The sequence below is a fragment of the Lytechinus pictus genome, chromosome 3 (genome assembly GCF_037042905.1).
Source record: "Lytechinus pictus isolate F3 Inbred chromosome 3, Lp3.0, whole genome shotgun sequence".
NCBI lineage: Eukaryota > Metazoa > Echinodermata > Echinoidea > Temnopleuroida > Toxopneustidae > Lytechinus > Lytechinus pictus.
In genome coordinates, this window is record NC_087247.1 from 22,252,944 (window position 1) to 22,275,857 (window position 22,914).

The 22,914-nt window shown below is 33.8% G+C and overlaps 1 protein-coding gene across 4 annotated transcripts; it reads left to right on the top strand.

Annotated features, from left to right (window-relative positions):
- The first annotated feature begins 509 nt into the window (after nucleotides 1-509).
- On the top strand, nucleotides 510-22,134 carry LOC129257614 (CUGBP Elav-like family member 3-B). Of its 4 annotated transcripts, none has more exons than XM_064096637.1 (9): nucleotides 510-546; nucleotides 4,526-4,675; nucleotides 6,088-6,265; nucleotides 7,961-8,119; nucleotides 9,026-9,115; nucleotides 10,113-10,208; nucleotides 13,639-13,782; nucleotides 15,542-15,711; nucleotides 16,242-22,134. In XM_064096637.1, the coding sequence occupies exons 1-8, from the start codon at nucleotides 520-522 to the stop codon at nucleotides 15,667-15,669; spliced, it is 972 nt and encodes a 323-aa protein (XP_063952707.1). In that variant the 5' UTR covers nucleotides 510-519; the 3' UTR covers nucleotides 15,670-15,711; nucleotides 16,242-22,134. The 4 variants fall into 4 exon arrangements, with proteins under 4 accessions (XP_063952707.1, XP_054751960.1, XP_054751961.1 ...); XM_054895985.2 differs by having other exon boundaries at nucleotides 6,088-6,280; nucleotides 10,113-10,217; nucleotides 16,242-21,020; XM_054895986.2 differs by having other exon boundaries at nucleotides 6,088-6,280; nucleotides 16,242-21,020.
- Nucleotides 22,135-22,914: the final 780 nt, after the last annotated feature.

A 22,914-nucleotide genomic window follows, 5' to 3' on the forward strand; every position in this document is an offset into this window, starting at 1 on the left:
ATATATTAATGCTAAATTTTCTTACCTTTTAGAAGATTCTAAAGCAATAATGTAAAGAAGGATTTTGAATGCTAAGATTAATGATTTGAAGCAAAGTTATTGCTATAGCATTTTACTTGATACATGCACATTGAGAGCCTGAATTTATTTTGTGAGTTCGTCAAGGATGTACTTTTTCATGAAAAGTGTTACATTTTCTGTTGTTTTTTATTTAGTTTGTCTTTAAAAAAAATGTAAAATACACCCAGTATGCATACTTCTTTACAACCCTAAATTATGTGTAGAAGTTTATCAACATGCTTATGTTATTATTCAATCTTTGTTTTGTTTTCATTCCCCTACCAAAACTCCACAATTGATATCGCAAATATGATTCAATTAAAACAACAACAATGAAATTGACCATGGTGTAAAATCCAACCTGTAACTGAAAATGGATCTGGTCTTGACCCAACCTCATCATCCCCTTATGATAATGGTTCAACCCAATGGCCGTTCTTCAAGCAAGTTTCAAACGGCATGAATACGCTAAGCCTGCACAATCAGGTACTTGGTCGATGTGCGTCTTTGATGTCAAGAGATGATGAATTTCCTTGTGAATTGAAAGCAATCATTGCTTCAGCATTTAGTGAAACTCAAGAAAAGCAATCTTCATTCATAGCCTAGATAAAGAACCATTTCTATGCTTCAGAATACATGAGACATGTTTTAATAGAGACTTTTAGATGAGATTAAAATCCAGGGGAATTGTGTCAATCATATGTCATTAGAAATTGAGAACAATAAAAACAAAATCATGCGAAGGCGTCGCCATCAGCCCGAAATGAACTTAATTTTTTTTTTTTTAATATTGCACACATTATTGGAGGCTGACATACAATCTTCTTGCACAGGAAATTCATTGTCTCCTTGAAGTGTCTTTCATATTATAGCACATTATAGTACACTTGGGTCGATGCTTTGGAAAGTGAAATTGATTGATTTTTCTTTATCCAGAAGTTATGTTTTGTTTTCAATATCTTATCATCATAGATTCAGAGTGAGAGTCTATTTTTTTGTTCTTGTGCTGTAATCATAGTTTTTTTGCCAGACTGTTTCTGATTGTACATATCTTTCAAGATACGCTGTCCTGTACCTTTGGCCGTGGTGAAATAAATAGTGTGATATAAATATATCTCTATGCTGTATATTTCTTGCTTGCATGAAGATATATACTTTCCTCACGGTCAGAATATTGAAAAGACACAATTTATTTCCAGTGGTTGCCGGTTTGATTTGTGTACTATATGCATTGTTTTTATTTGTTTTGTTAGTGGTGTGAAGTGGTGACGGTCTTTATTGAAGAGGTTGTTGTTTCTGGTTTGCCTTGATCTATGGTGTCTTCAATTTTAATGCACAATTTGTCATCCTCTTTGACAATCTCAGTGTGGTCATCAAAGCATTTGCTTTACTTCGGGAGTAGAAGCATAATAGTAATGTTGAAGAAAGTGTTTGTTAAAAATCATATGCTACTCTTAAAATAGAAACAAAAGCTCCTAGTAGGAGACCCATTTCCTAGAATTCTTCACATTATGAGATCCATGATGATGTAATCATGTGGCATTGTAAAAGTTTTTATAAAGATTTTAATTTCAACTTGGGGTAGCAGATAAAAATGAGTTTAGGTATACATATAGAGTACTCTTGATAGTCTGATTTTGTGGAGATCATTCACTGACCACTATAGGATAGTTTTTCTAACAGGAAAAGTAAAGTTTAAAGCATATCATTAATTAGAGAATTGTCTAGAGGCCAGTAGAGAAATGCTGAATGATAATGACAGCCAAATTATCTTTGACTTACAATGTTTTACTGCTTCCCCTTCCCAAATAGATACAGATAATATTGTAAGTAAGCTCTTGTGTTAAATGTTGTTATGAAAATAAACTAATATTGGAAATGGTTTGCATTTGTTGATATTGTTTGGTATTTCTGTTTATTCAACATATTGATAAACCATCATCCATAATCATGAAAAAATATTAACACATACAGTATTCAATGTTGTGAAATGGTGATGAATAAGGAAGACACTCAAATATGATTAAATAGACAAAACAAAACTTTTTTATCCATTTTATAGTGAATTGTATGTAATTCATGTGTGTCACATTCATTCACTGAACATTTTCAATATTGAATTCAATTAGTATGATATTTAAGCGAAAGCATTGAAAAATGCAATTAATGTTTTTTTTTTCAATAAGATGTCATTGCCTACTTTGGTGAAAATGTTATGCCATTATTTCACACAAGTTTTATTGAGTATCCATGTTTTAAGTGTGATAGAAGTCTGTCATTTTGTCAATAACTGATGAAAATTGAATGCATAATTCAGATGTTGACATTTAAAATGCAAGTGATACCTTTGTTAAAACAATAACAGTGTATGTTTAATTGGAACTGTGTAATTTAATTCAATTTGCTTGTAGTCCCCCCCCCCCCATCTCCTCCCCGATAGATATGTGAAAGTTTGCAAGTTAGATTTTGATATTGGATATGTTTTCTTTCCTGAATAGTTAAAAGGGTACGCATGTGTAAGATTGGGAACCATATCTTTCAAGAGGATCATAAGTTCTCAAAAAACATATATTAATTCATATTCTCAAGTTTTAGGATAATGTAGTAACAAAAAAGGAGTTTGCTCACCTTTTCTCCCCAAAAAGGTTTGAATAGAAGTGCAAAATGACATGAAAATGCAGCAATGAATATTTTATATTTTGAAAATTGTGATAAACAGTTATGAATTTACACAAATAATCTGTCTCAATGGGGATATGTAGCTTCTTCCATCTTTGCCATCTGTATATCTTAGAATTGATGAAAGGTTGTTTTTTTCAAGCAGGGGCTATATAAAAAAACATAATTTATATAGAGGGCATATTAATTGAACGTAATGATGAAGGAAAGGTTCTTTTATAGCCAGTAATGAGCCAAAAGTGTGTCAAGCTAAAAATAATGTGAAATATCAGTTATAATAAAAAGCTCAAAAAGTAAAATTGTTCCAACAATTTGAGAACTACGTATATTATTAGACTACCCATTTGTGATGAATGATGCTGTTATATGGAAAAAATGTTGTTCTACCCCGAGGCCAAGGTGTCTGTACGATGTGATCCTCTCCCCCTCTCATATTGGAGAAAATAATGTGTGTTGCTGTTTTCTTTTTATCATACCTTAAATAAATAAAATTCTCACATTCTGTTTAGTAAGATTTTCATGTTATATATTGTCAAATGATTGTAGGTTGAACCTTTCTTTTATATTCTATCCCTTTTTGATGCTCCTTCGGCCATTATTGTCTCACATGCACATACTAAAACTTGTTATTTGTTAGTGCTAGCCTTTGTCTTCTATTATTCTATATATTATAATATTTTCATATCTCCCAGTACACTGAATCTCTCTCCTCTGCAAACCTCTCAAAATTTGTCATTTGATTGCTGTGTCACCCGAGATGCTTAAATCAAATTACAAGTATACATGTGTGATTTTGTTACGTCCTGTGTGTTCATGGGCTTAGCTCTAAAATTTGATTAATCTTTCGTTTATGTCCAATACGTAACCAAATTGGCTCTGCGTCATACATCATAAAGTATATCTGACGTCGTATGTTGTCCGTTGGTAGAAAGGGCATTAAGTTTTTCTGTGTATTCATAAATCACAGAATGCTGTGTTATCTGTATATTGCAAGTTGTCATGCAGAGCTGATCCTGTAGAATTTGCATGAAGCATCTGTTGATGTCATATTGTGCACCACTGTCATGGGATATTTATACAAATTAAAAACTAGAAAGATTGAATAAAGTGTCATTCTCGTGCCTAAGATGAGATACACTATATACTCAAAGCCTTTTCTATTGCTTGCATCATGAGAAATCATGAGAAAACGGTGACAATTTACATACATTCTTACAATCCCAGTTGTTACAATATTCTATCATGCTTAGACACTGACCTTCCCCTTTCTACCCTGATGTTCTATCTCTGGCTTTCCTTTATCTCCTAAAATTCTGTTAATCTTTCTGAAGGAATAGGTCTCATTTCTCAATTCAAGGGATTTTGTCTAGTCATCCTAATATTTCAACATAATTCATATGTACCCTGTGCAATCAGTTGTATCTCTGTTTTAATCTTTGTATCTAATCTTTCTCCTATCTCAGTCTGCCTGCTTCCTCTTATACTTTTCTCTACCTCATTACTCTTTCTTTCTCTTGACTGTGTGATATATTTATGTTCAACTCTCTCTCTCTCCCTCTCCATTTGTCTTTGTGTAGTTTTGTTTGTTTCTGTATAGTGTTTCCCTGTATATGTACTTGAGGGCTAAATTACTCGTTGGTACCCCTTATTCAGATCCACATCCCCACCTTGTCCATGCAGCAGTGGCATGATCAAATTGCACTCTCTTTATCCATAACCAACCTGACATCATTCATGGATCTTCACCGGACACCCTCTTCTTCTTCTTCTTCTTCTTCATGCACAGGCCAACCCCAATCTAGTGGTGAAGTTTGCCGATACCGAGAAAGAGCGTCAGCTACGTCGCATGCAGCAGATGTCAAACTCGATGGGTCTGTTCAATCAGATGGCCGTCAGCTCCCCGATATCCCTCTATGGTGGTTACCAGGTTAATACGGTGAGTAATACACATCGGGGCAATTCCTTAAAATAATCAACCTTTTTGTATGTCCAACCCCCATTTTTCTCAAATCTTACTTCACTTCATAAACTGACCAAGTCAAGATCATCTGAGAGCATTATAGACTGTCAAAAGAACCGGATATCAGAGACACAAAACCTTCATGAAGGTCTCACATACATGGGGTCGGACATAAATATTTTATGGAATTGCCCATCAGGGCTTACAAGTTTGAAACCTCTCCCTTTGGATGCTTCCTCTTCATGCATTTCATCACTGGTACCCCCAACATTCGTTATCATGAGAGGCCTGTCCGTGGACAACTTTTGTACAGCATGGGCCACGAATGAGAATTGAAAAATGAAGTAAATATCAAACTGAAAGATGCATCCTAAGCGCAGGGAAGAATATGGATTTCATGATCAGTAGATTTGTAGGCCTAAGTGAGATTGCAAGAGAACTGTAGTGTTTAAATGAGGTTTTGTTATCACTTTGTAAGAGTATCATTGTGATTATTGCATGGTGTCAAGTACACTGTGGTCGACTAATCTCTCAGGATTAAAACAAATGAATGATGTCACAATTAGGGCACTTGTAAGCATGTATTCTGATAGGCACATATTAACCAAAATCAGTTGGTACTATAAGTGAGATTTCCGAAAACTGTCATGTTCTAAATGAGATCACTCTTAAAAGAGAAACACTGATATATGCATGGTGTTGAGTACACTGTGTCAACCAATCTCTCATTATTAGCACGAATGAGTGATGTCGCAATAAGGGCTTTATTCTGAAACATACATATTTATGCAAAATTTCACCAAACTAGTGCACATTTTCTTTCAGTTATCGTATACAACATTGAATGATTAAATAGTGAAACTGAACATATTTTTTATTAGTCAGGGTACTTTGGTTTATACCCACTGTGAGATATTCATAAACTGATACAGCTGTAACATTCGAATTTGTTAATTGATACAATGATCTTATGAATAATTTCAGCCATTGCATTCACAGTGTTGGGGACTAGTCAGTGTTAAGTTGTTTCTTGGTATCGGTTTAACGTTATGTTTATTCAAGAAATCTGATAGTAGAGATAATGTTTCTAGAATTAAAAAAAAATTCCTTTCATGAATTTTGAAACATATCGTGAATATCTCATTCATGATTCCATTAGATTTCAAGTGATTCAATTAGACTTGAAGTTCAGAACTGGACCAATGTTAAAATGAAAAGTGATAACTGAATATGGGCTCCTAAGGCCATGAATAAAGACAATAAGTTATCAAACCCGATATTTGACTTGATTTGTGTAAGAAATAAGAAGAAAATTAATGAAAAAAAAAACTCTTTTGGAAATATGTGACTTCCGTAGGACTCACAATCTTTTTGATTGCCTTATACAGCAGCAAATGCTTCAGCAGCAAGCAGCAATCATGGCGCACCAGTCGACGGCTGCCTACATGAACCCAATGGCTGCCCTGTCCGCTGCCCAACAGATGAACCAGATGAATGCTGTAGCAGCCAACGGTTTCCCTGCTGCCACCACTGCTACCATCCCTTCCACCGGAGAACACCTCCTAGGTATGGAGGGAATCGGTAAAGGTTGTAGAGTTTCTCTGCATGCCGTCCGTTTTGCGGACAACTGCCATGTCAAAATCCTTGCTTGAGCCACTGGTGTAGTTTCATTTGACGATTTAAAAGGCTTCTTTAAACATTGTGATGGTTTTCAAAGCATGTAAAGGTTGTTTTGTTTTTATGCAGGGGGATTGATAATGAAGAAATTAAAATTAAAAATTGAACTAGACTGAATTGAATTGAAAAGAAAATGAATTGAAACCGTGAGAATTCTAACCTTTTAGCGTAAAGAAGTAAAGTACTAATGGGTATAATCAGTTCCATGTGTATATAATTTGCTGCTTGTAGCTAAATGCACTGGTTGTAATGTATTATTTTGATTTGCTTCTGTACCACTATACCTTCAGTTGCATTATAGATCGCTTTTTTGTATTTTTGTATTATTATAATTTTTTATACTGTTTTTGTACAAGTATATGATCATGATTCAATTTGTAAGAGCAATTTTATCACTGAGGTTCTTTCTAGTTTTTGCACTCTGTGAAATCCTTATAAATCACATTAATGGAATATATTAACCAATTCTCGTTTTGCTTCGGAGCACATGTTGCATGTTTTGCTTGGAATACATTAATAACAAAATGTATTTCTGTCTGCCTCACTGTGTTTGTCATAATATTGAATAAACATTAATACCAAACACCTTGATAATCTCTTTCCATTTCAAAATTAAGTCTGTCCATTACCATAGGATGTCTTGGTGCTAATTAAGTTCCATAATACGAAAAAGCCACGTTTTAGAATCAGTTCCTCTGCATGCAAGGGCGCCGGAAGCGGGGGGGGGGTGGGGGGGCACTTGCCCCCCCCCCCAAATAATTTTTTTGGGGGGCAAAACGAGATTTTGCCCCCCCCCCCCCAATGTACCCCCTAAAAGTAGAAAAATGATAAATTATTTAAGGACAAAAGTAACGATGAAGGCACTTTTCTGCCTAAAAATTGTCATTTCCATTGTCAAAAATGAAAAAATTACATATCATAGTAAGCCTCGCGTCTTTTGACGAACATGTCCCTCTGTGAAACATACCTTTGATAAGCCCCTTTTCCATCTTATTACAGTGTGATAACGTTTAATCTTTTAATGAATACATTTCAGACTAAAACCGAATGGCAAATTGAAAGTGGTTCACCAATGCTTGCTGGCTGTGTCGGCTTCTTAGAAACGCAACTTTTATACTCCATTTTTACACAAAGTCCTTACCGTGGGGGGTCCCACACGCTCTTCTGCTCGATCGCTTCGCTATCTCATGCTGTCAAAAATATTGTGCCCCCTTCGGGATTTTGCCCCCCTAAAACTGAAAGTGTTCCGGCGCGCCTGTCTGCATGTAAAGAGGGGGAAATGCAGTGCTAACTCCTGTATGTGTATAGGCCCATAATTTGGTGCTAATTTGCTACAGCAGCATGTAAACAGTTATAAACTAAATTACGAACGACTAAATATTTCCAGTTAAACAAATGCATTTGCCATAGTCCACTTTAAATTATACATCTTTTTCCGAGAACGTTTTAGTGAAAAATATATATGCCAAACATTGTTCATTTTTTAATGCATTATTAATTTCTTGATCATATCATTAGCATTGAAAGCTGTGTAGTAGTTGTTGATTCTGAGGAGTATTTGTCCATTGCTTCTTGCCTTTGCAGTACCAGCACCAGGCGCTGGCCAGTCGGCGGTGAACTGTGCCGTCAGCACCCCAACCCTACCCTCACCAACCATGCCGACATACACCCTTGCTGCACAGACGAATGGACAAGCAGAGACACTTTACACCAATGGCCTACAGTATCCTGGAGAGTATGCAGGTAAGGGAGTGGGTCTCTGCAAACCTCAGAAGAGATCAGTGGGAAAGAGGAGAGAGAAAGACCGAGACTGACGATGAAAGAGAAGAAGGGAATGGAAAGATGAAGAATAGAGGCTCGTTGGCTATTGTGATAGTGTGGTTAGGTGCCTCGGAGTTTGTTTGTTTTTAAATAAGTGCCTGTGCTTGCAACTTTGGTAAGATACCTTAAACCATCAAATACTTAATTCTGTAATTCCCTCCAGTTTTGGAAGTCTCTCTCTAATTCTACATCATCTTTCATAAAAATTATCATTAAAAACCCCGAGGGCGAAAGACCCTTTCAGGCACACAGTATCCTGGCTGTGTTATAACTTGATTTAGGCCTTCTTGAGATGATGTAAAGCTGTAGACTCATCAACGAAACTTACTCCAAACCGACCAATGGTATGCCATATTGGACATAACGTAAGATTGGAGTCTGTTTCACCAGTATGACTGTAGCGTTAAGAGTTCATTTGTGCAAACTCAAGAGAAAATTAACAATTTCAGGAACATAGTTTATATAACAAATAATCATTGAAATTGGAAATATATTGTTTTATATTCAGGTAAGAGGTACATGACAGTATATTCACCTTGTGAATGAATATATAGATGATATTAGATTGATAGGATTCATCCAAATATATTAACATCAGACACTGATAAACAGACATCACTTTTTATCACCTAATGCTACAGTTGCATCACTAACCAAACGGACTCTTAAAAATTCTGATGGTTTGTCGTTGGTACAAACGTAATCGCTTTGTCGGTCTGGAGTCGGTTTCGTTGTTGTGACTGTAACATTGTCATGTTTGTATTTTTGATCTCTTCGTTCTGTTTTGGTTAACTATTTCCAAACCTTCTTTTTTTGTTGATGTTACAGCTGCCAACCAAGCGGCAGTGGCTGCAGCAGCTACAGCGGTTGCTACGGATCCTCTGCAGCAAGCCTACACTGGTATGCAGCAGTATGCAGGTTAGCAAATACAATGTGCTGCTTTACAGACTTTGTAATTGGATTGTTGACATCTCATTGGGTCTTGCCATCTTCCCCCAACAAATAAATGAATCAATCAATCATAAAAGTGAAAAAAAAAAAATTAAAAATGTGATGATGATGATAATTATAATGATATCAAATAGATGAAATTAGATAAAAATGAAGAAATTAGTAAGGAAATAAATATAAATAAAATAGATAAACAAATACCTGAATGATAATGTAAAAAATGATATTGTAATAAATGAATGAATATATGAATACAAATGTAATGACAGTGATGATCCTAAGTTGGATAAGAAGTAATAGTGGGAATAAATAAAAGAATGATAATGAACAAAAAAAGAAAAGTGAAAATTGATGTCAATGAAAATTTAAAATGTCCAAAGTATCTTTATTCCCATTTAATTTGATTTTTGAAAGATCATGAAAAATTGGTGCAAATAACGTTTGATGAAAGGAAATGAATGTAATGTCAATTGCAAAGATGTGATCCATTTAGTCACTGCCCTTTACATGGATTTCTTTGGTTTATGGTATTTACTATTTTGGTCCATTATTGTGTTCCCAAAGGTATGCCCTAGTAACAACACACATCTATTGTGTTCTGTGGCTGAAATAGTATAGATATTCTACACAGGGAACTTTGACATTTGAAATATTGCTCTGTTAAACAAACAAAATGAATTTCTTGAATTTCATTGGGAATTTCAGTACAACATATGACTTTACTTCATTGATGAGATTAGTTTTGTTAAAATACTACAATTTTGAACCCATAAAGCACAATATAACCTCTGTCTACTAAAGATTTATAAATAAGTGAGGAAAGAGTCATTTTTAAATATCAATTAATATAAGTCATATACTGATACAGTTGTATGTGTTGGGTATATGAACATGACATTTTAAGTTGGTAAGAAAGCCTATTGGAACACATATATATGTTTTAACCAATGGATCTTCCTAATAGCAACCTACCCAGCAGCCTTTGGTGGTTTGAGCCAAGCTAGTTTTGCTACCACCGCCACCCAACAGCCGGTACTAGCAGCAGCCCCTCAGAGGGAGGGTGAGTATGGTAATAACTCACACTCTTTCTTCTTTTCTTCTATATCTTGTCCTCCCTTTAAACCCCTTGTTACCCTACTAACCAACAACCGATCCTCTCATTGTTTCCTCTGTTGTCTTTTTTTGTCGGCTGCCTGTCGTTGTCTGCTTTTCATGTGGAATGAAATGTAAAGGACTGAGATACAAAATATCTAAATCCTCTACCAGGCGATGCCAACGCAGGTTTGTGGAAAGAATAACCCAGATTGTCGAAAGAATTCCAGAAATATTTTATCGTGATGTAATCATTTTTCTTATCCATTTTTTGTTCCCTCTTTTTATATGAGGGGAGGGTGGGATGAACATGTTCAGGAAAAATAACCCTGTAAAACTCCTTTTCTAACTATGCATCTTGTCAAGTTATATAAAATCTACATTTACAAGTCAACAAATTCCTTAGTTAGGATTGTCACTTCTAGAAACTAAATGACCAACCAAATTATGAACATTATGTTTCTTAGCATTGCTGCTGCTATTTGTTCTATGTATTATCTTCAGTGTTCACACCCTAGCCCCCCCCCCCCCCCTGCCCCCCCCCCCCCCCCACATCCCCCCTCACTTATGTGGAGTCATATTATGATGTGTGGGAAATGTAATAAATGAATGATCGTTAGAAAAAAAGTGAAATTGTTATTCTATTTTGTAAATGATTAGAGCATGAATATGTATGCTTATTACAATTCCGCCCTGATGCCTGCAATATTTATTCTTTAAAACTTTATTAGAAAAATATTTTATTATATCTTTACAGCAAATGCACTTAATGTTGTGAACTGCAAGAATGTGTTATTTTGATGATTATAAATCAAGTTCACATGCATTTTTGCACATTGTGGTGAAATGTTCAGGATCTTATTCAGTTTATTTGTATGAAGTATGACTTAATTCTTCATCATTAATGTTATTTTAATAGCATCAACGTGAATGAATGGATGTAATAATCCTTCAAAGAAGAAGTAGGCTCAAAACTTAAGTTACTTCTTTAAGTACTTGCACTAATGCAGGAAAAGAACATTTATATGAAGTCAATTATAATATAGAATAGAAGGATTCTAGTAATCTATTGAAAAAATGCAAAATCGACAAGTAATTTAACAAAACAACCGTAGATGTGATTTAAGATAAAAATCAGTTAGACCACAAGACTCCGCTCATCCTGTGTCTTTCTTCTTCTTTGCTCTATTCTATCATCATTGATGATCATTATCTACCCCTAATCTTTTAACAACTAACATATTAACATCACTACTGAAGAATCATGTCTTTTAAAATACTCTGTTACATAGAGCAATTTTGACTTATTTTTAGTGTGTAAAATTGGTAGGGTATGTGATTTGTTTGGAAAGCAATAGTATTACTTAATGAATATCACTATCCTCATAACATAGAGATAGTAGTAATGTAATGATTTCTTCAGTAAAATTACTTCGGAAGAGATTCAGTTATGGTCCTCTATAGTTACAAAGAGGAGTATTATAATTAATTTATCTGAGAGAAAGTAGGTTTTATTTTTGCCTGTTGATTTATTTTGCTAAACGTACAATGTTGTACTATATTGCATTTTTTTTCAATGCATGGATATATATGTATTTTATTGCAAGTTGGTTTTGAAATTGCTTCATATGGATGAAGTGTTAAGCGTATGTTGGTTCATTGTTTGAAAAATTTGATTTGCATAAATATGAAAAAGAAAATATGTGCAAGTATGACTTATAGTTTTTATCATGAGGTGAAAGGGAACCGTGTCTCATCACAGTCAATCTCTTGGCTTCACAATCATCCAGTGCACATCAATGATATTAAGAGGAACAATTAAAGGGAAATCCAACCCAAATAAAACCTTGTTTTTATAAGGAAAAGAAAAATCAGACAAGATGATAGGTGAAAGTTTGAACAATATTGGACAAACAACAAGAAAGTTATGAATTTTTAAAAGTTGTATATATTGGTAATCACTATACCCATGGAGACTTCAAATTGGCCACATATGGGATGTCATAGTGATGTAAGGCAAGGACTACTCTTCCATGTACTCCAATACATATTATGGCTAAAATGTCATTTTTCCCAAAAGTTTTATTTCAAATTATATTCTTTTTTCATGAGGACACAAAACATTATACTACCTGGGTTATATTTAGATATCTGCCCCAGGGGAATGGGTACTTAGGAGAAAACCACAAATCCCTGATAATAAAGTACATGGCCTATGGGAAAGTTGTCCTTGCCCCTTGTCATAATTTACTTACCCAGTTGCCAATTTGAAATCTACATAGTATTAGAGATCTCAATTTTAAAGCAGCTATAACTTTCTTATTGCTTGTCCGATTTCTTTCAAAATTTCACCATTCTGTTTAATTTATTTTTCTTCTTCCCAACACAACATTCTATGACTAAGGCTGGATTCCCCTTTAAATATACACAAATGGTGTTAAATGGGTGTCGGAATTTGAAAATTTGAAATTGACAGACAATTAAAATCAATTACAGATGTATTTGTGTGGAATAGATCTCAATTGCCTGATGATCTACAAAGAAGATCATTTATTTATTTTCATGTTTATATTTGTCCCTTTTCCATGGTTTCTGCCCCAGTATTGTGAAAATAACATTGGGGATATGAATGTTATTAGTGATTTGGTCTGATTTCAGGCCATTGTCTTATGAAATTCTATACAAAAAAAGTTCAAAATTTCAATGACAATTTTGCTATCTGCCAATCAAATGCCCTAATTTCAGTAGCTTATAACATTTATTGTAGCATTGCTATCAGAGCAAGTTTCATGAAACATGACATTGGTGAGTGGTGAAGACACATTATGAATCAATTATCTGAGCTTACTCTGAATATTCATTTCCAAAATTGATTGGATACATTCATCATCATCATCAGGTAGTAGAATATGACTGTCGAGTTTTGTACCGTCAAAATATTGCTTCATCAGCATCATTGCTGAATGAATGGTCATCATAAAGGTTTTAACAAGGTTTGATATTCATTTCCAATGTTCAAATTTTTATATGATTTAATGATCAAAGCAGCAACACCAAAAAATATCAATAGAATAGGTCAAAGATTCTGGGGATAGACATCATGCTCAGGAAAATACAATGAATAGGGAGAAGATGGAAACCAAGTAATAGATAGTAAGGACTTACCCCGAAAAGTGGCAAATATTTAAGAGAGGTAGGACATAGGATAGAGTAGCTCTGAGGCAATTGGTCAAAGGGGTTGCCAGGAGTCTTAAACTACTCGACAGCACGTAACATAGTATAGAATAATGTAGAATGACAATTCTCCTGAACTATCCACCTTTGCCAACACTCTTGAGGATAGTAATCTTTTTCATGAAATCTGAACATCCTCTTTACCCTTGATCTCTTGCATACAGGACCAGAAGGTTGCAATCTCTTCATCTACCACCTGCCTCAAGAGTTTGGCGATAATGAACTTACCCAAATGTTCCTGCCCTTTGGCACAGTCATCAGCTCAAAGGTTTTTGTTGATCGTGTCACCAACCAAAGCAAGTGCTTCGGTAAGTGTTTATCAGGCATTTAGAAGAATTTGAGGTATGTCATTAAAAAATGAAATCATGGCTGTACGCAGCAGAGGGGGGGGGGGGGCAGCCCCAGAAATTTTGAAAACCCACATTTTTTTACTGAAAATTTTTAAGAAATTCACAAATCCTTTAATTTCACTTCTTAAAATGCAAAAGCGCCTCCATGAAAAGCTCCATTTGTTTCCCTCCCTAGCTTTCGAGTTTCTTTGAGAATTTCAATGTGTCTTTTTTCAGCAGCGCCTTTATATCATAATGATATATCATTTGTTGAACTTTATTTGTCATCTAACCCACAATAGTCCATACTGTAATACTACAATCATACAAATGAAACAAAAATTATATATATTTCAAAGTGTAGCATCTGCTTTTTCAAATAGCACTAAATAAAAGCTCAAACTTGACTTTGAGACCATTTTTGACATGAGTGTGTGGTAGTCATTTTTACTACCCTTGATATATTTTTTTAGTTTGTTGGTTTGCATTACCTGCCAGAGGAAGTTCTTCAGGAACTTCTCTTAACTTACTTTTAATAAGGAAATCCAGGCTACTTGAAAAGTCAATGTCATTATGTACAGATATGAGCTTTAATCATTGCTTCTAAGATATATTGTAAGTTGAAGTGTTGCCATTAGGATGACCAGACATTGGCCCGTATTCTCAAAAAAGGTATAATTGTAACATGGTACAAAACGACGGACTATGCAGATTTTCATACATTACTTCATTGTGTACACTAAGAGAAGTTCACTTAGAAATGCACGCTTTTGGCAAAGGTTGCCTGATTGATGCCTGGTAATACAAGACTGCATAAACCATGATTTTGTACCATGGTACAATTGAAACCTCATTTTAGAATACGGGCCATCGTTTCTCAAAATTTTGATATTTTTGTTATAAATCTAATGACTAGACAGTTTACCAAATAGTGTCTTCTTTACCCCAATTCATGGTGTGTTATCTCCATGAATGAAGCTCACATGCCTTGTTGAAGATATCAAGACTACAGAATTCTGTAAAATACATGTCAGGTTGTTTTCACTCTTCTGAAATGTACTTTTTGAGATCTGCTGATTATTTAGCAACTGACATTAATTATGTAAAAACCACAATTTCAAAAGCAAACATTAGACACATCTGTAAATGCTCTCTCAGAGCTAGCTGTACATAAACCAAGTTTGACTTTCATCCTTTCTACCAGGATGTATTTTAATTAGTTATTTCCTTTATACTTCCAGTGGATTACCCTGGCTAACTGTGAAAAGTTAGAATCAAAAGAAATTTGTCACTGCTAATGAGACAAAACATGATATTTACTGTCAATAACTGGGATATATTCATTTGATTTGCCAGTTATGATTAACTTGCATGCCGAATAAAAGTACACATTATGGCCAACATAAAACTGTATAACAAGAAGGCAGTCTGTCATTTGAATCGTAGCCCTACTTTTTTTTTTGAGAGAGAGAGAGAGGGAGAATTATGATTTGTTAAGAATATCAATTGATTATCATGTCAAACAAAATAAAGTGAGATACAAAGACTTGTCACCCTCCTCAACACAAATGTTTCTTTAATTTATTGGTACATTTCGTCAAAGATATTCATCTTATTTGAGATACAATTTAATCTTGTGAAATTGTTAAAATGTTTTTTTGACCTTAAACATCGCATTTACCCTCACCATAACCATAATATAAATGTCAAGTGGTGTTTTGAATTGCACCCTGCCCAGGTTTTGTGAGTTTTGACAATCCGTCAAGTGCTCAAGCTGCCATCCAGGCAATGAATGGCTTCCAAATCGGCATGAAGAGACTCAAAGTGCAACACAAGCGCCCTAAGGATGCCAACAAGCCCTACTAAAGAATACACAGAGGCTCTGTATGGGAAGACCTTCCAGAGCAGGTATGTGTAATGTATCAGTCAAACCACAGGGGCCATATTCTGGAACCATAGTATTAGGACTAAAGTTTGGAGGCAATGATTTATCAAGAAATTTCCTCCGTTTTGGTCAAATGTTCTATGTTATTCAAGCCAATTCTTTTTATAATCAACAACAATTTTGCTTGAAGTTTTGGGGTATATCCTGTAATTTTATTGGATCTTTATATTTTTTGGGGCCAAACTTCCACACATCCTTTGTAAATGAAACTTAACAATTATATATACCACTTTGAGTGATTTAAGCCTTATTAAAGAAATTGATACATATTTACAATTTAAAGTAAGATATATGGAGTTATTCTTTTATAAATTCAAAATTTAAATGGAGACTTAAATGGTGGTTGCAAATGATTGTGTCTTTATTAGGAAGTAAGTATGGATGTCTTTACATGAAGTGGTCTTTCATTGAGACTTCATGCACATCCACTCTTTAATTGTCTTTATATGAACCTTGATTTATGATATTTTGTTTTGTTTTTATTTGATTACAGGCTGTGCCAGGCTTTGGATGATCCCATCAAGCATCTGACAAAGAGAAAAAGTTCTTCTTTTCGTATTCAAATTTTGATTCCATCCTCTACATGTGCAGTGATATGGAGAGAAATTTGAACATTGATTTTTTTTGTGATAACTGCATGATGAAGAAATCAACTTTGTACATAATCTTATCATCAAGCTTAATTTGGAATTTTTAGGACATTTGTAGCATTTTGAGTATTAAAAACCTGAGAAAGATTTAATACCGAGGATTGTTGAATTGCATAATATGTATATATGATTTTCTTATTTACATTACATTACATGGAATGCATTTTTGGTAGTAAAATCATGTAAGAGATACTATTTGAAAGGTGGATTTGATAGAGAAATCATGAAATTTCACTTATACATATTGTTATGATGAAAGAAATGGAGAATGTGGAATATTTCTTTTTGTTTTACTTTTTTTTTGCTCTAAATCACAGAACAGATTTAGACAATTTATGATTTCTAATGAATTATAGAAAGTTCTGTTACAAGCTGCCTGTGAGGAATACTGCATGGATTATAAACTATTTGCAATTTTACCATTCGAGTACAGAAATAAGACAAATCGGTGAAATATATATTTTTGTCAGCAGTGCTTATAGTGAATTTTAGAGCAGCAGATCTCATTGAAGAATAATAGTAATGAGATGAAACAAATTGAGTGAGAAGGAAGAGTTTTGAATATGCTGTGCTGCTTTTATTTTCAAGAGGAAAAATGATTTTCCTCATTCATGAGTTATCTTGTTCTTGGTCTGTGCTATTCTTTCTTCAAAGAAAAACTCAGGCCAAATTAAAAAGAAGTGCAATATTTATATGCCATATAACCCTCAAGTAGGAGGGTCAAAAGTAGTTGGAAAAGTTGCTTGATAGGCAATTATAATTTTTTTTTGTCTTTTCGAAATGAAGGAATCATGTGTTGCTCCTTTTTTCTTATTTGTCACGTCTTAAATTATTCAGATCTGAAGTCTTATCTGTTTGTTAGTCAAACCCCCATGCACGTTATTTTTGTACGGTAAAGCCAAGCTGATATATTTCTGTGTTTAGAGTACTTATTTATTGAATTAATTTATTCTCCACGGTGTGTTGGACAACCAAAGAGTTTGGTGGTGTTTTGTGCATCAGTCTAGAGTTAGTTTATGTGTTTTTATGTTGTATTCACTTCATCAAATCACTGCTCATACCCTGACATTCAGTCTTCATACATTCAACCAATCACAAAATAGAACATTAACGAATCAGATTAAAGCAATTGCCATAAAAAAAACAATCTCTTTATGAGACAAAGTATTTCTTTATGCTAAATTTAAAAAAACACATGTATTTATCTCCTTATATTGTTGTAAAAACAGATTTCCTGTTGAATTTTTTGTAAGTTGTTGAAAAGGTGTCAACAATTTTTACTTTGAAAATTCAGAAGTAAATGTGCTGAACTTTTCTTCCCCTTTGGTATTTTTTTCTTCCCAATATAACATGCTGGGTATCGAGTGTAACATACCAATCTGGTATAATTCAAGCCATCTCCACGTTGGATATTGAGGTGTTATCCTATTTTGTTTTTGTATTTTTATATAAGTGTTGATTTGTACAGAAAGGAGGGGACCAAACAAAATATTTTTGTTTTATTTTTTGGACAAGAAGACATTGTGTGATCGTTTTTTGATAAAGTTTTTTGTTAAAAGGCTATACATTGCAGTAATTCATTGTACATTCTTGATGGGAGGACTATATTTCCTAATTCAGCACCAAAATTTCTTTGGAAATCCTGGGTATATGTGCTTTTATCAATAGAAATCCTTGCTTGCTGTAAAAGTCACAATCGATTTCTGTATTTTCTAATATCTTTTTACAAAAAATTGATGTTTATTTTAACGCTATCAGTTCATATTTGATATAAGGGTATGAATCACAGATAGTAAAAAATTCTGCTAGATCTCAATATTGTTATAATCAAGGGTTCCTTCATTGATTTCTTTTGAAACGAAAGAATTTGAAATACACTCTAAATCCTTCACAGGGGTGTCCAAGCATGTTTTATTTTTTTATTATCTAAATCATTTAATGAGAGGAAGGACTATAATGTCATAATGAAAAGGAACAAAATATCATGACAATCATGAACAAAGTGCATCATGGGTAAAATTGGTTATCTAATACTCTTTAGTTTAGGTGAGTATTGATGAAAGAAATTGATATGAAGTTATTCCATGGCGTGATATTCACACCAGATGGAGTTTCTGAAATGTCCATTCCTTTAGTTCGAGATTCTCCATGAATGTTCATTTGGAAGAGTTTTGAATTATGTTATACAACGCGACAATACCCTCCTCGATCGCCCCACATTTACACCCCCCCCCCCCCCGTTAATTGTTCATGTATGAACAGGGTCAGGTATGTATACCAGGTTCATTCTTCCTTTCTGGTGGTACAACTACTCAAGATCTATTCGCCTGTCCCTTCATCATATTTGATTTGCTTTTTTTAGGGGGGATGGGAGGTGTAATTTTTATCAGCCTTATGACCAAAGACTTCCAACATGTCTAAGAATTCCTTATGGTGTAGTTTCATTTTTTTTTTGCAATTAATTTGTAATAAATGAGGTATTCATTGCTTGTTTGGTGGCTGAATATTTTTTTTCAATGCCACAAATCTCATGTTTGGACAAGAGACACCCCAACATGTGGACAATTGCTCACTATCAGAGCAATGAAGTTAAGGCCAGTTGGGAATATTGAACACCAACTTTATTACATTCAAAACTTATTTTGGTCCATTTTATATGAAAGTATTGACCATGAGCTTGCCCAATGGTAATGCCGTATCTCTGTACATTCCATTTTGTATCTGCATGTTCCACTAGATGCTATCTCTACCCCTCTATCTCTCTCTCTCTCTCAATTTGCTTTTTAAATTCATTCAAGAGGTTCTGAGAAAACTCTTTCTTTATGTTTGTCCCGCATTACGTGTTTGAGTTATTTGTGTGTCAGAGAAACGCAAGGCAATTGTAGATTCGATGACCATGTCAAGGGAAAAGATGAAAATATGTATTCATGTCATATTGTCGCTGTAATATTTTGTATGATATTTAATTATTTATTGAACTTCTGTACATTTCTTTTTCACATACTATTGATAGAGCATGTTATGGTTATCCCAGCTCTAGAGCAGTTTTATAATAAGTGTAAAAGGAGTTCCAGCTTTTTCTGTATTCATGTCAAAAGCATTTAAAGTACTTAATCCTGCAACTTAATGAATCAATAGATTCAACTCATTTGCTCTACTGCAATTTATATTTTACTGAGTTTAAGGCTTTTGTACCATATAAAACCTCTTAAAGGAATGACAATTATTCTATTTTCAGTCATGTTTTGCTTTCTTCCAACTCTCAAGTCATGAAAGGAATGTATTTTTTGTTGTTTTTGAAAAGACTATTTTTTTTATTTTGATTAATGAACCCCCTCTGTTAATATTCAACTCATTGATCAAACAATGCTGCATCAGTGTTAACTAAATGATGTTCCCTTAATTTGAAAGGACCTGTTTTTCATTCTAAAACTTACCTATCTTACACTTTTCTTAGACAGCTCCACACACATTTTTTTGTGTGTGTCTCATTTCTATGTTTTGGTATACATCACTATTAGCAAAATGATTTCAAAGGAAATAACATTTCTTATTTATTTTATGTAAAAATATCAGCCTCGGTCACCCTCTTATTTCATCATTCTTGGCCAACATCAATGGAATATATATATTTTTTTGTCTATTAATGGTAAAATTTACCATTATCCAGAATAATCTAAATAAGATTTCCACGATATGATTTTCAATACCTGAATACAAAAGAAGATTAAAAACAGTGTTTGGTAGGTCATTATGTTTTATAAAAGGTAGCCTTTAAAAATAGACATGCATTTTAATTCTAATTTCCTTTGTGATAACATGCTTGTACATGCAATCTCTTTTTGTTTTCGACACAAAAGTTGTATGATTTTTTTTTTCTGACACTTGAAATGACAGCTTGATTTGTATTAAGATCATGTAGTATAACGATTCTTTCACTTCACATATAGTTCTAGACATATTATTCTAAACAAAATATGAGTGCATACATAGTAATTAGAGTTGTATAATATGTAGATTGACATGATAAGATTTGAAAATATTGAAGAAAAAATAGATAAAAGTAGATTAGTTATCTCGGGCAGTTCGAGATGTAGAATTGAGTTCTTATCTTTGATTAAATCGATCTTTGCGTCACAAAAGTAGGTGATTTTTATTTATGATTGGAGCGTTATTTCAATATACCTCTTGAGTGTGGCCTGGGAGAATATGAGGAAATGGATGGATTTACTTCACCTCTTTGATCAAGGATACCAAACCCACATGGGGGGTAAGAAGTTCCTGGTCTATGGTGTTCGGGTTGGACTTGCATGGAATACATTCCGTTTTAAAGAATGTCTATTTAGATTGTATGCTGGATTGCTCCATGAGATAATTGCTTTGTACCATTGAGGATGCTAAGAATCAGCATCCAGAGAGGAAGCATCATCTAAGCCATCTCATTGCCATGGAAACCAGCAATTGATACTGAAGGCCAAAGGGTGAACGGACAAGTGGATCAGAAGAAGAAGATAAGACGGAACTATTGTATAGGCTCAGAAGTGAACAAGGAGAGATATAAATTAAGTTTACTTTTATGAGCAAAGTACTGGTAGCTTGTAAAATGAAAATATAGCATTGAGAAAAAAAGCAACAGAAAATATAAAAAAAATATGAAAAATATTTACTGCACATTTTAACAGCCAGTCATTCCGTACCAAGCTCGTATTTGAATAAGCATTTTTTACCAATGGTACCTTTGAGGATTATAGATAAAATATTAGAAATTTGAAGAACAACTGTTATTTTTAAAAAAGAGTGCAGAATTTTTGAACTTTGATGTGATCTATTCTGTAAAATGTTTGGTATCAGAGTTTATGTACGTTATTTTTCTTTTTACTTTTAATTTCAAATTTTCTTTTTCTTTTTTGATGGGATTGTACAAATTTGCACAAAGTTATTTCTTTCCTTCATTCGAGCCGATAACCATAGAATCGACCTGAACTCTCATCAGGCATTCTATTTATATATTTGGCGTTTTTTGTGTTGCATGTGAACTCTGTCCAAAATTGTGGAATATGGTGATTAATTGATGTTCTAGTGGAAATGTGGTATTGGGTAGCGGTAACAAAATGGTTCTGTGTTGTGACTTTTGGTGAAACTGGTGGAAAATGAATAAAATATATCATTTTAATATATAAAAGAAATTGATAAAGATATTTAGATATTCATGGAAGGAGACGTTGCAATCAGCCTTTTAGATGATGTACACAAGAAAGACAGTATATTTCATGAGAAACGTTTATGCATTTTTATGTTTGTTTTGATGGAGGACATAGATGGGTATACAATGCCCATCTAATTAGCACAGTACTGTGAGGGTTAACTTGATTGTGGGCGACCACATCAAGTAAGGCCCTAATTACTTCCATTTAATATAAAAAAGATGTAATGCACTCGCTAGTTAATCTGGCCAGGATATCTGGTGTTTTGTATGGTTGTTGTCCTTGGATATCTTTTACTTCAGTCTTTTAAAGCATGAAAGAAATGAAGTGCAAATTTTTTCAGTACATCATGTAAAATCTGTGAGATTTTTTTATACAAGATTTAGTGTTCACTACGGGAGTGATTGTTTGTGTTATATATAGCAAGATGGGCATGTCGTGTTCTGCATTGAAATCTCCATCGATATGCAGTATACACAATCTTCCACCAGATGCCTGTGTATAAAAAGGAAGTACTCCTGTATTTTATATCAAGAAAAGAAGGGAATTAGTGGTCAATGAATATTTTTTTGCTGTGTTTTAGTCAAAGTGGTGGTATAAAAGTGAAATTGTTCAACATCTGTGGTGACAGAAAAAAATATTCTATGAGATTTAAAAAAAAAACCAGAGCCTTTATTTTGTTTACCAAAGACCACGATGTGTTTTCTTTGTACAGTCTAATGATATAAGTGTATAACATGCTATCTTTGAATGGCATTTTTGATACTCTATATTATATACTTTTTAAAGAAAGAATTCATCCGTCGTATAAAGACTTGGTGCGGAATGGCTGGTAGCATATAGTGCACTTGTAGAATGTAAGTATTACTAATAAAAAGAAACAATGATGATGATAATGTTGATGATGCTGAAAATGATGTTGATGATAATGATGATGATGTTGATGATGACTACAAGTTTAAAGAATTGTAGATGAATTACTTTTAGGATGCACACCATTTATGGTCTAAAGTCACACCAATCGAAAGTGTTAACATTATTTAATAAGTTCTTGGAATGTAGAATGTACTTGCCTCTAGAAGGTTGTGCAAAACTTGCACTAATGAGAAGAGATAAGGTGACAATTATGTAGTTAAGGTGTTGTATCATAAACTTTAAAAAAATCAACTCATTGAGAAAAAAAGAGGAAAATTTAAAAAATAAATGCACTGAAAGCACAGTACGATATTGATCATACGATTGTATTCTTGTCTGTATATTGTGTGGAAAGTTGAAGAGGTGCATGATTTTGGTTCTGGTGGTCCTGTTGATG

What these genes read in the sequence shown, in the direction of transcription:
- LOC129257614 (XM_054895985.2), top strand. Translation starts at nt 520, where the DNA reads ATGAATACGCTAAGCCTGCACAATCAG. An exon ending in TCAGAGGGAGGGTGAGTATG is followed by an intron (nt 10,218 to 13,638) that starts GTAATAACTCAC and finishes TCTTGCATACAG; the next exon opens with GACCAGAAGGTTGCAATCTC. An exon ending in CAACCAAAGCAAGTGCTTCG is followed by an intron (nt 13,783 to 15,541) that starts GTAAGTGTTTAT and finishes CACCCTGCCCAG; the next exon opens with GTTTTGTGAGTTTTGACAAT.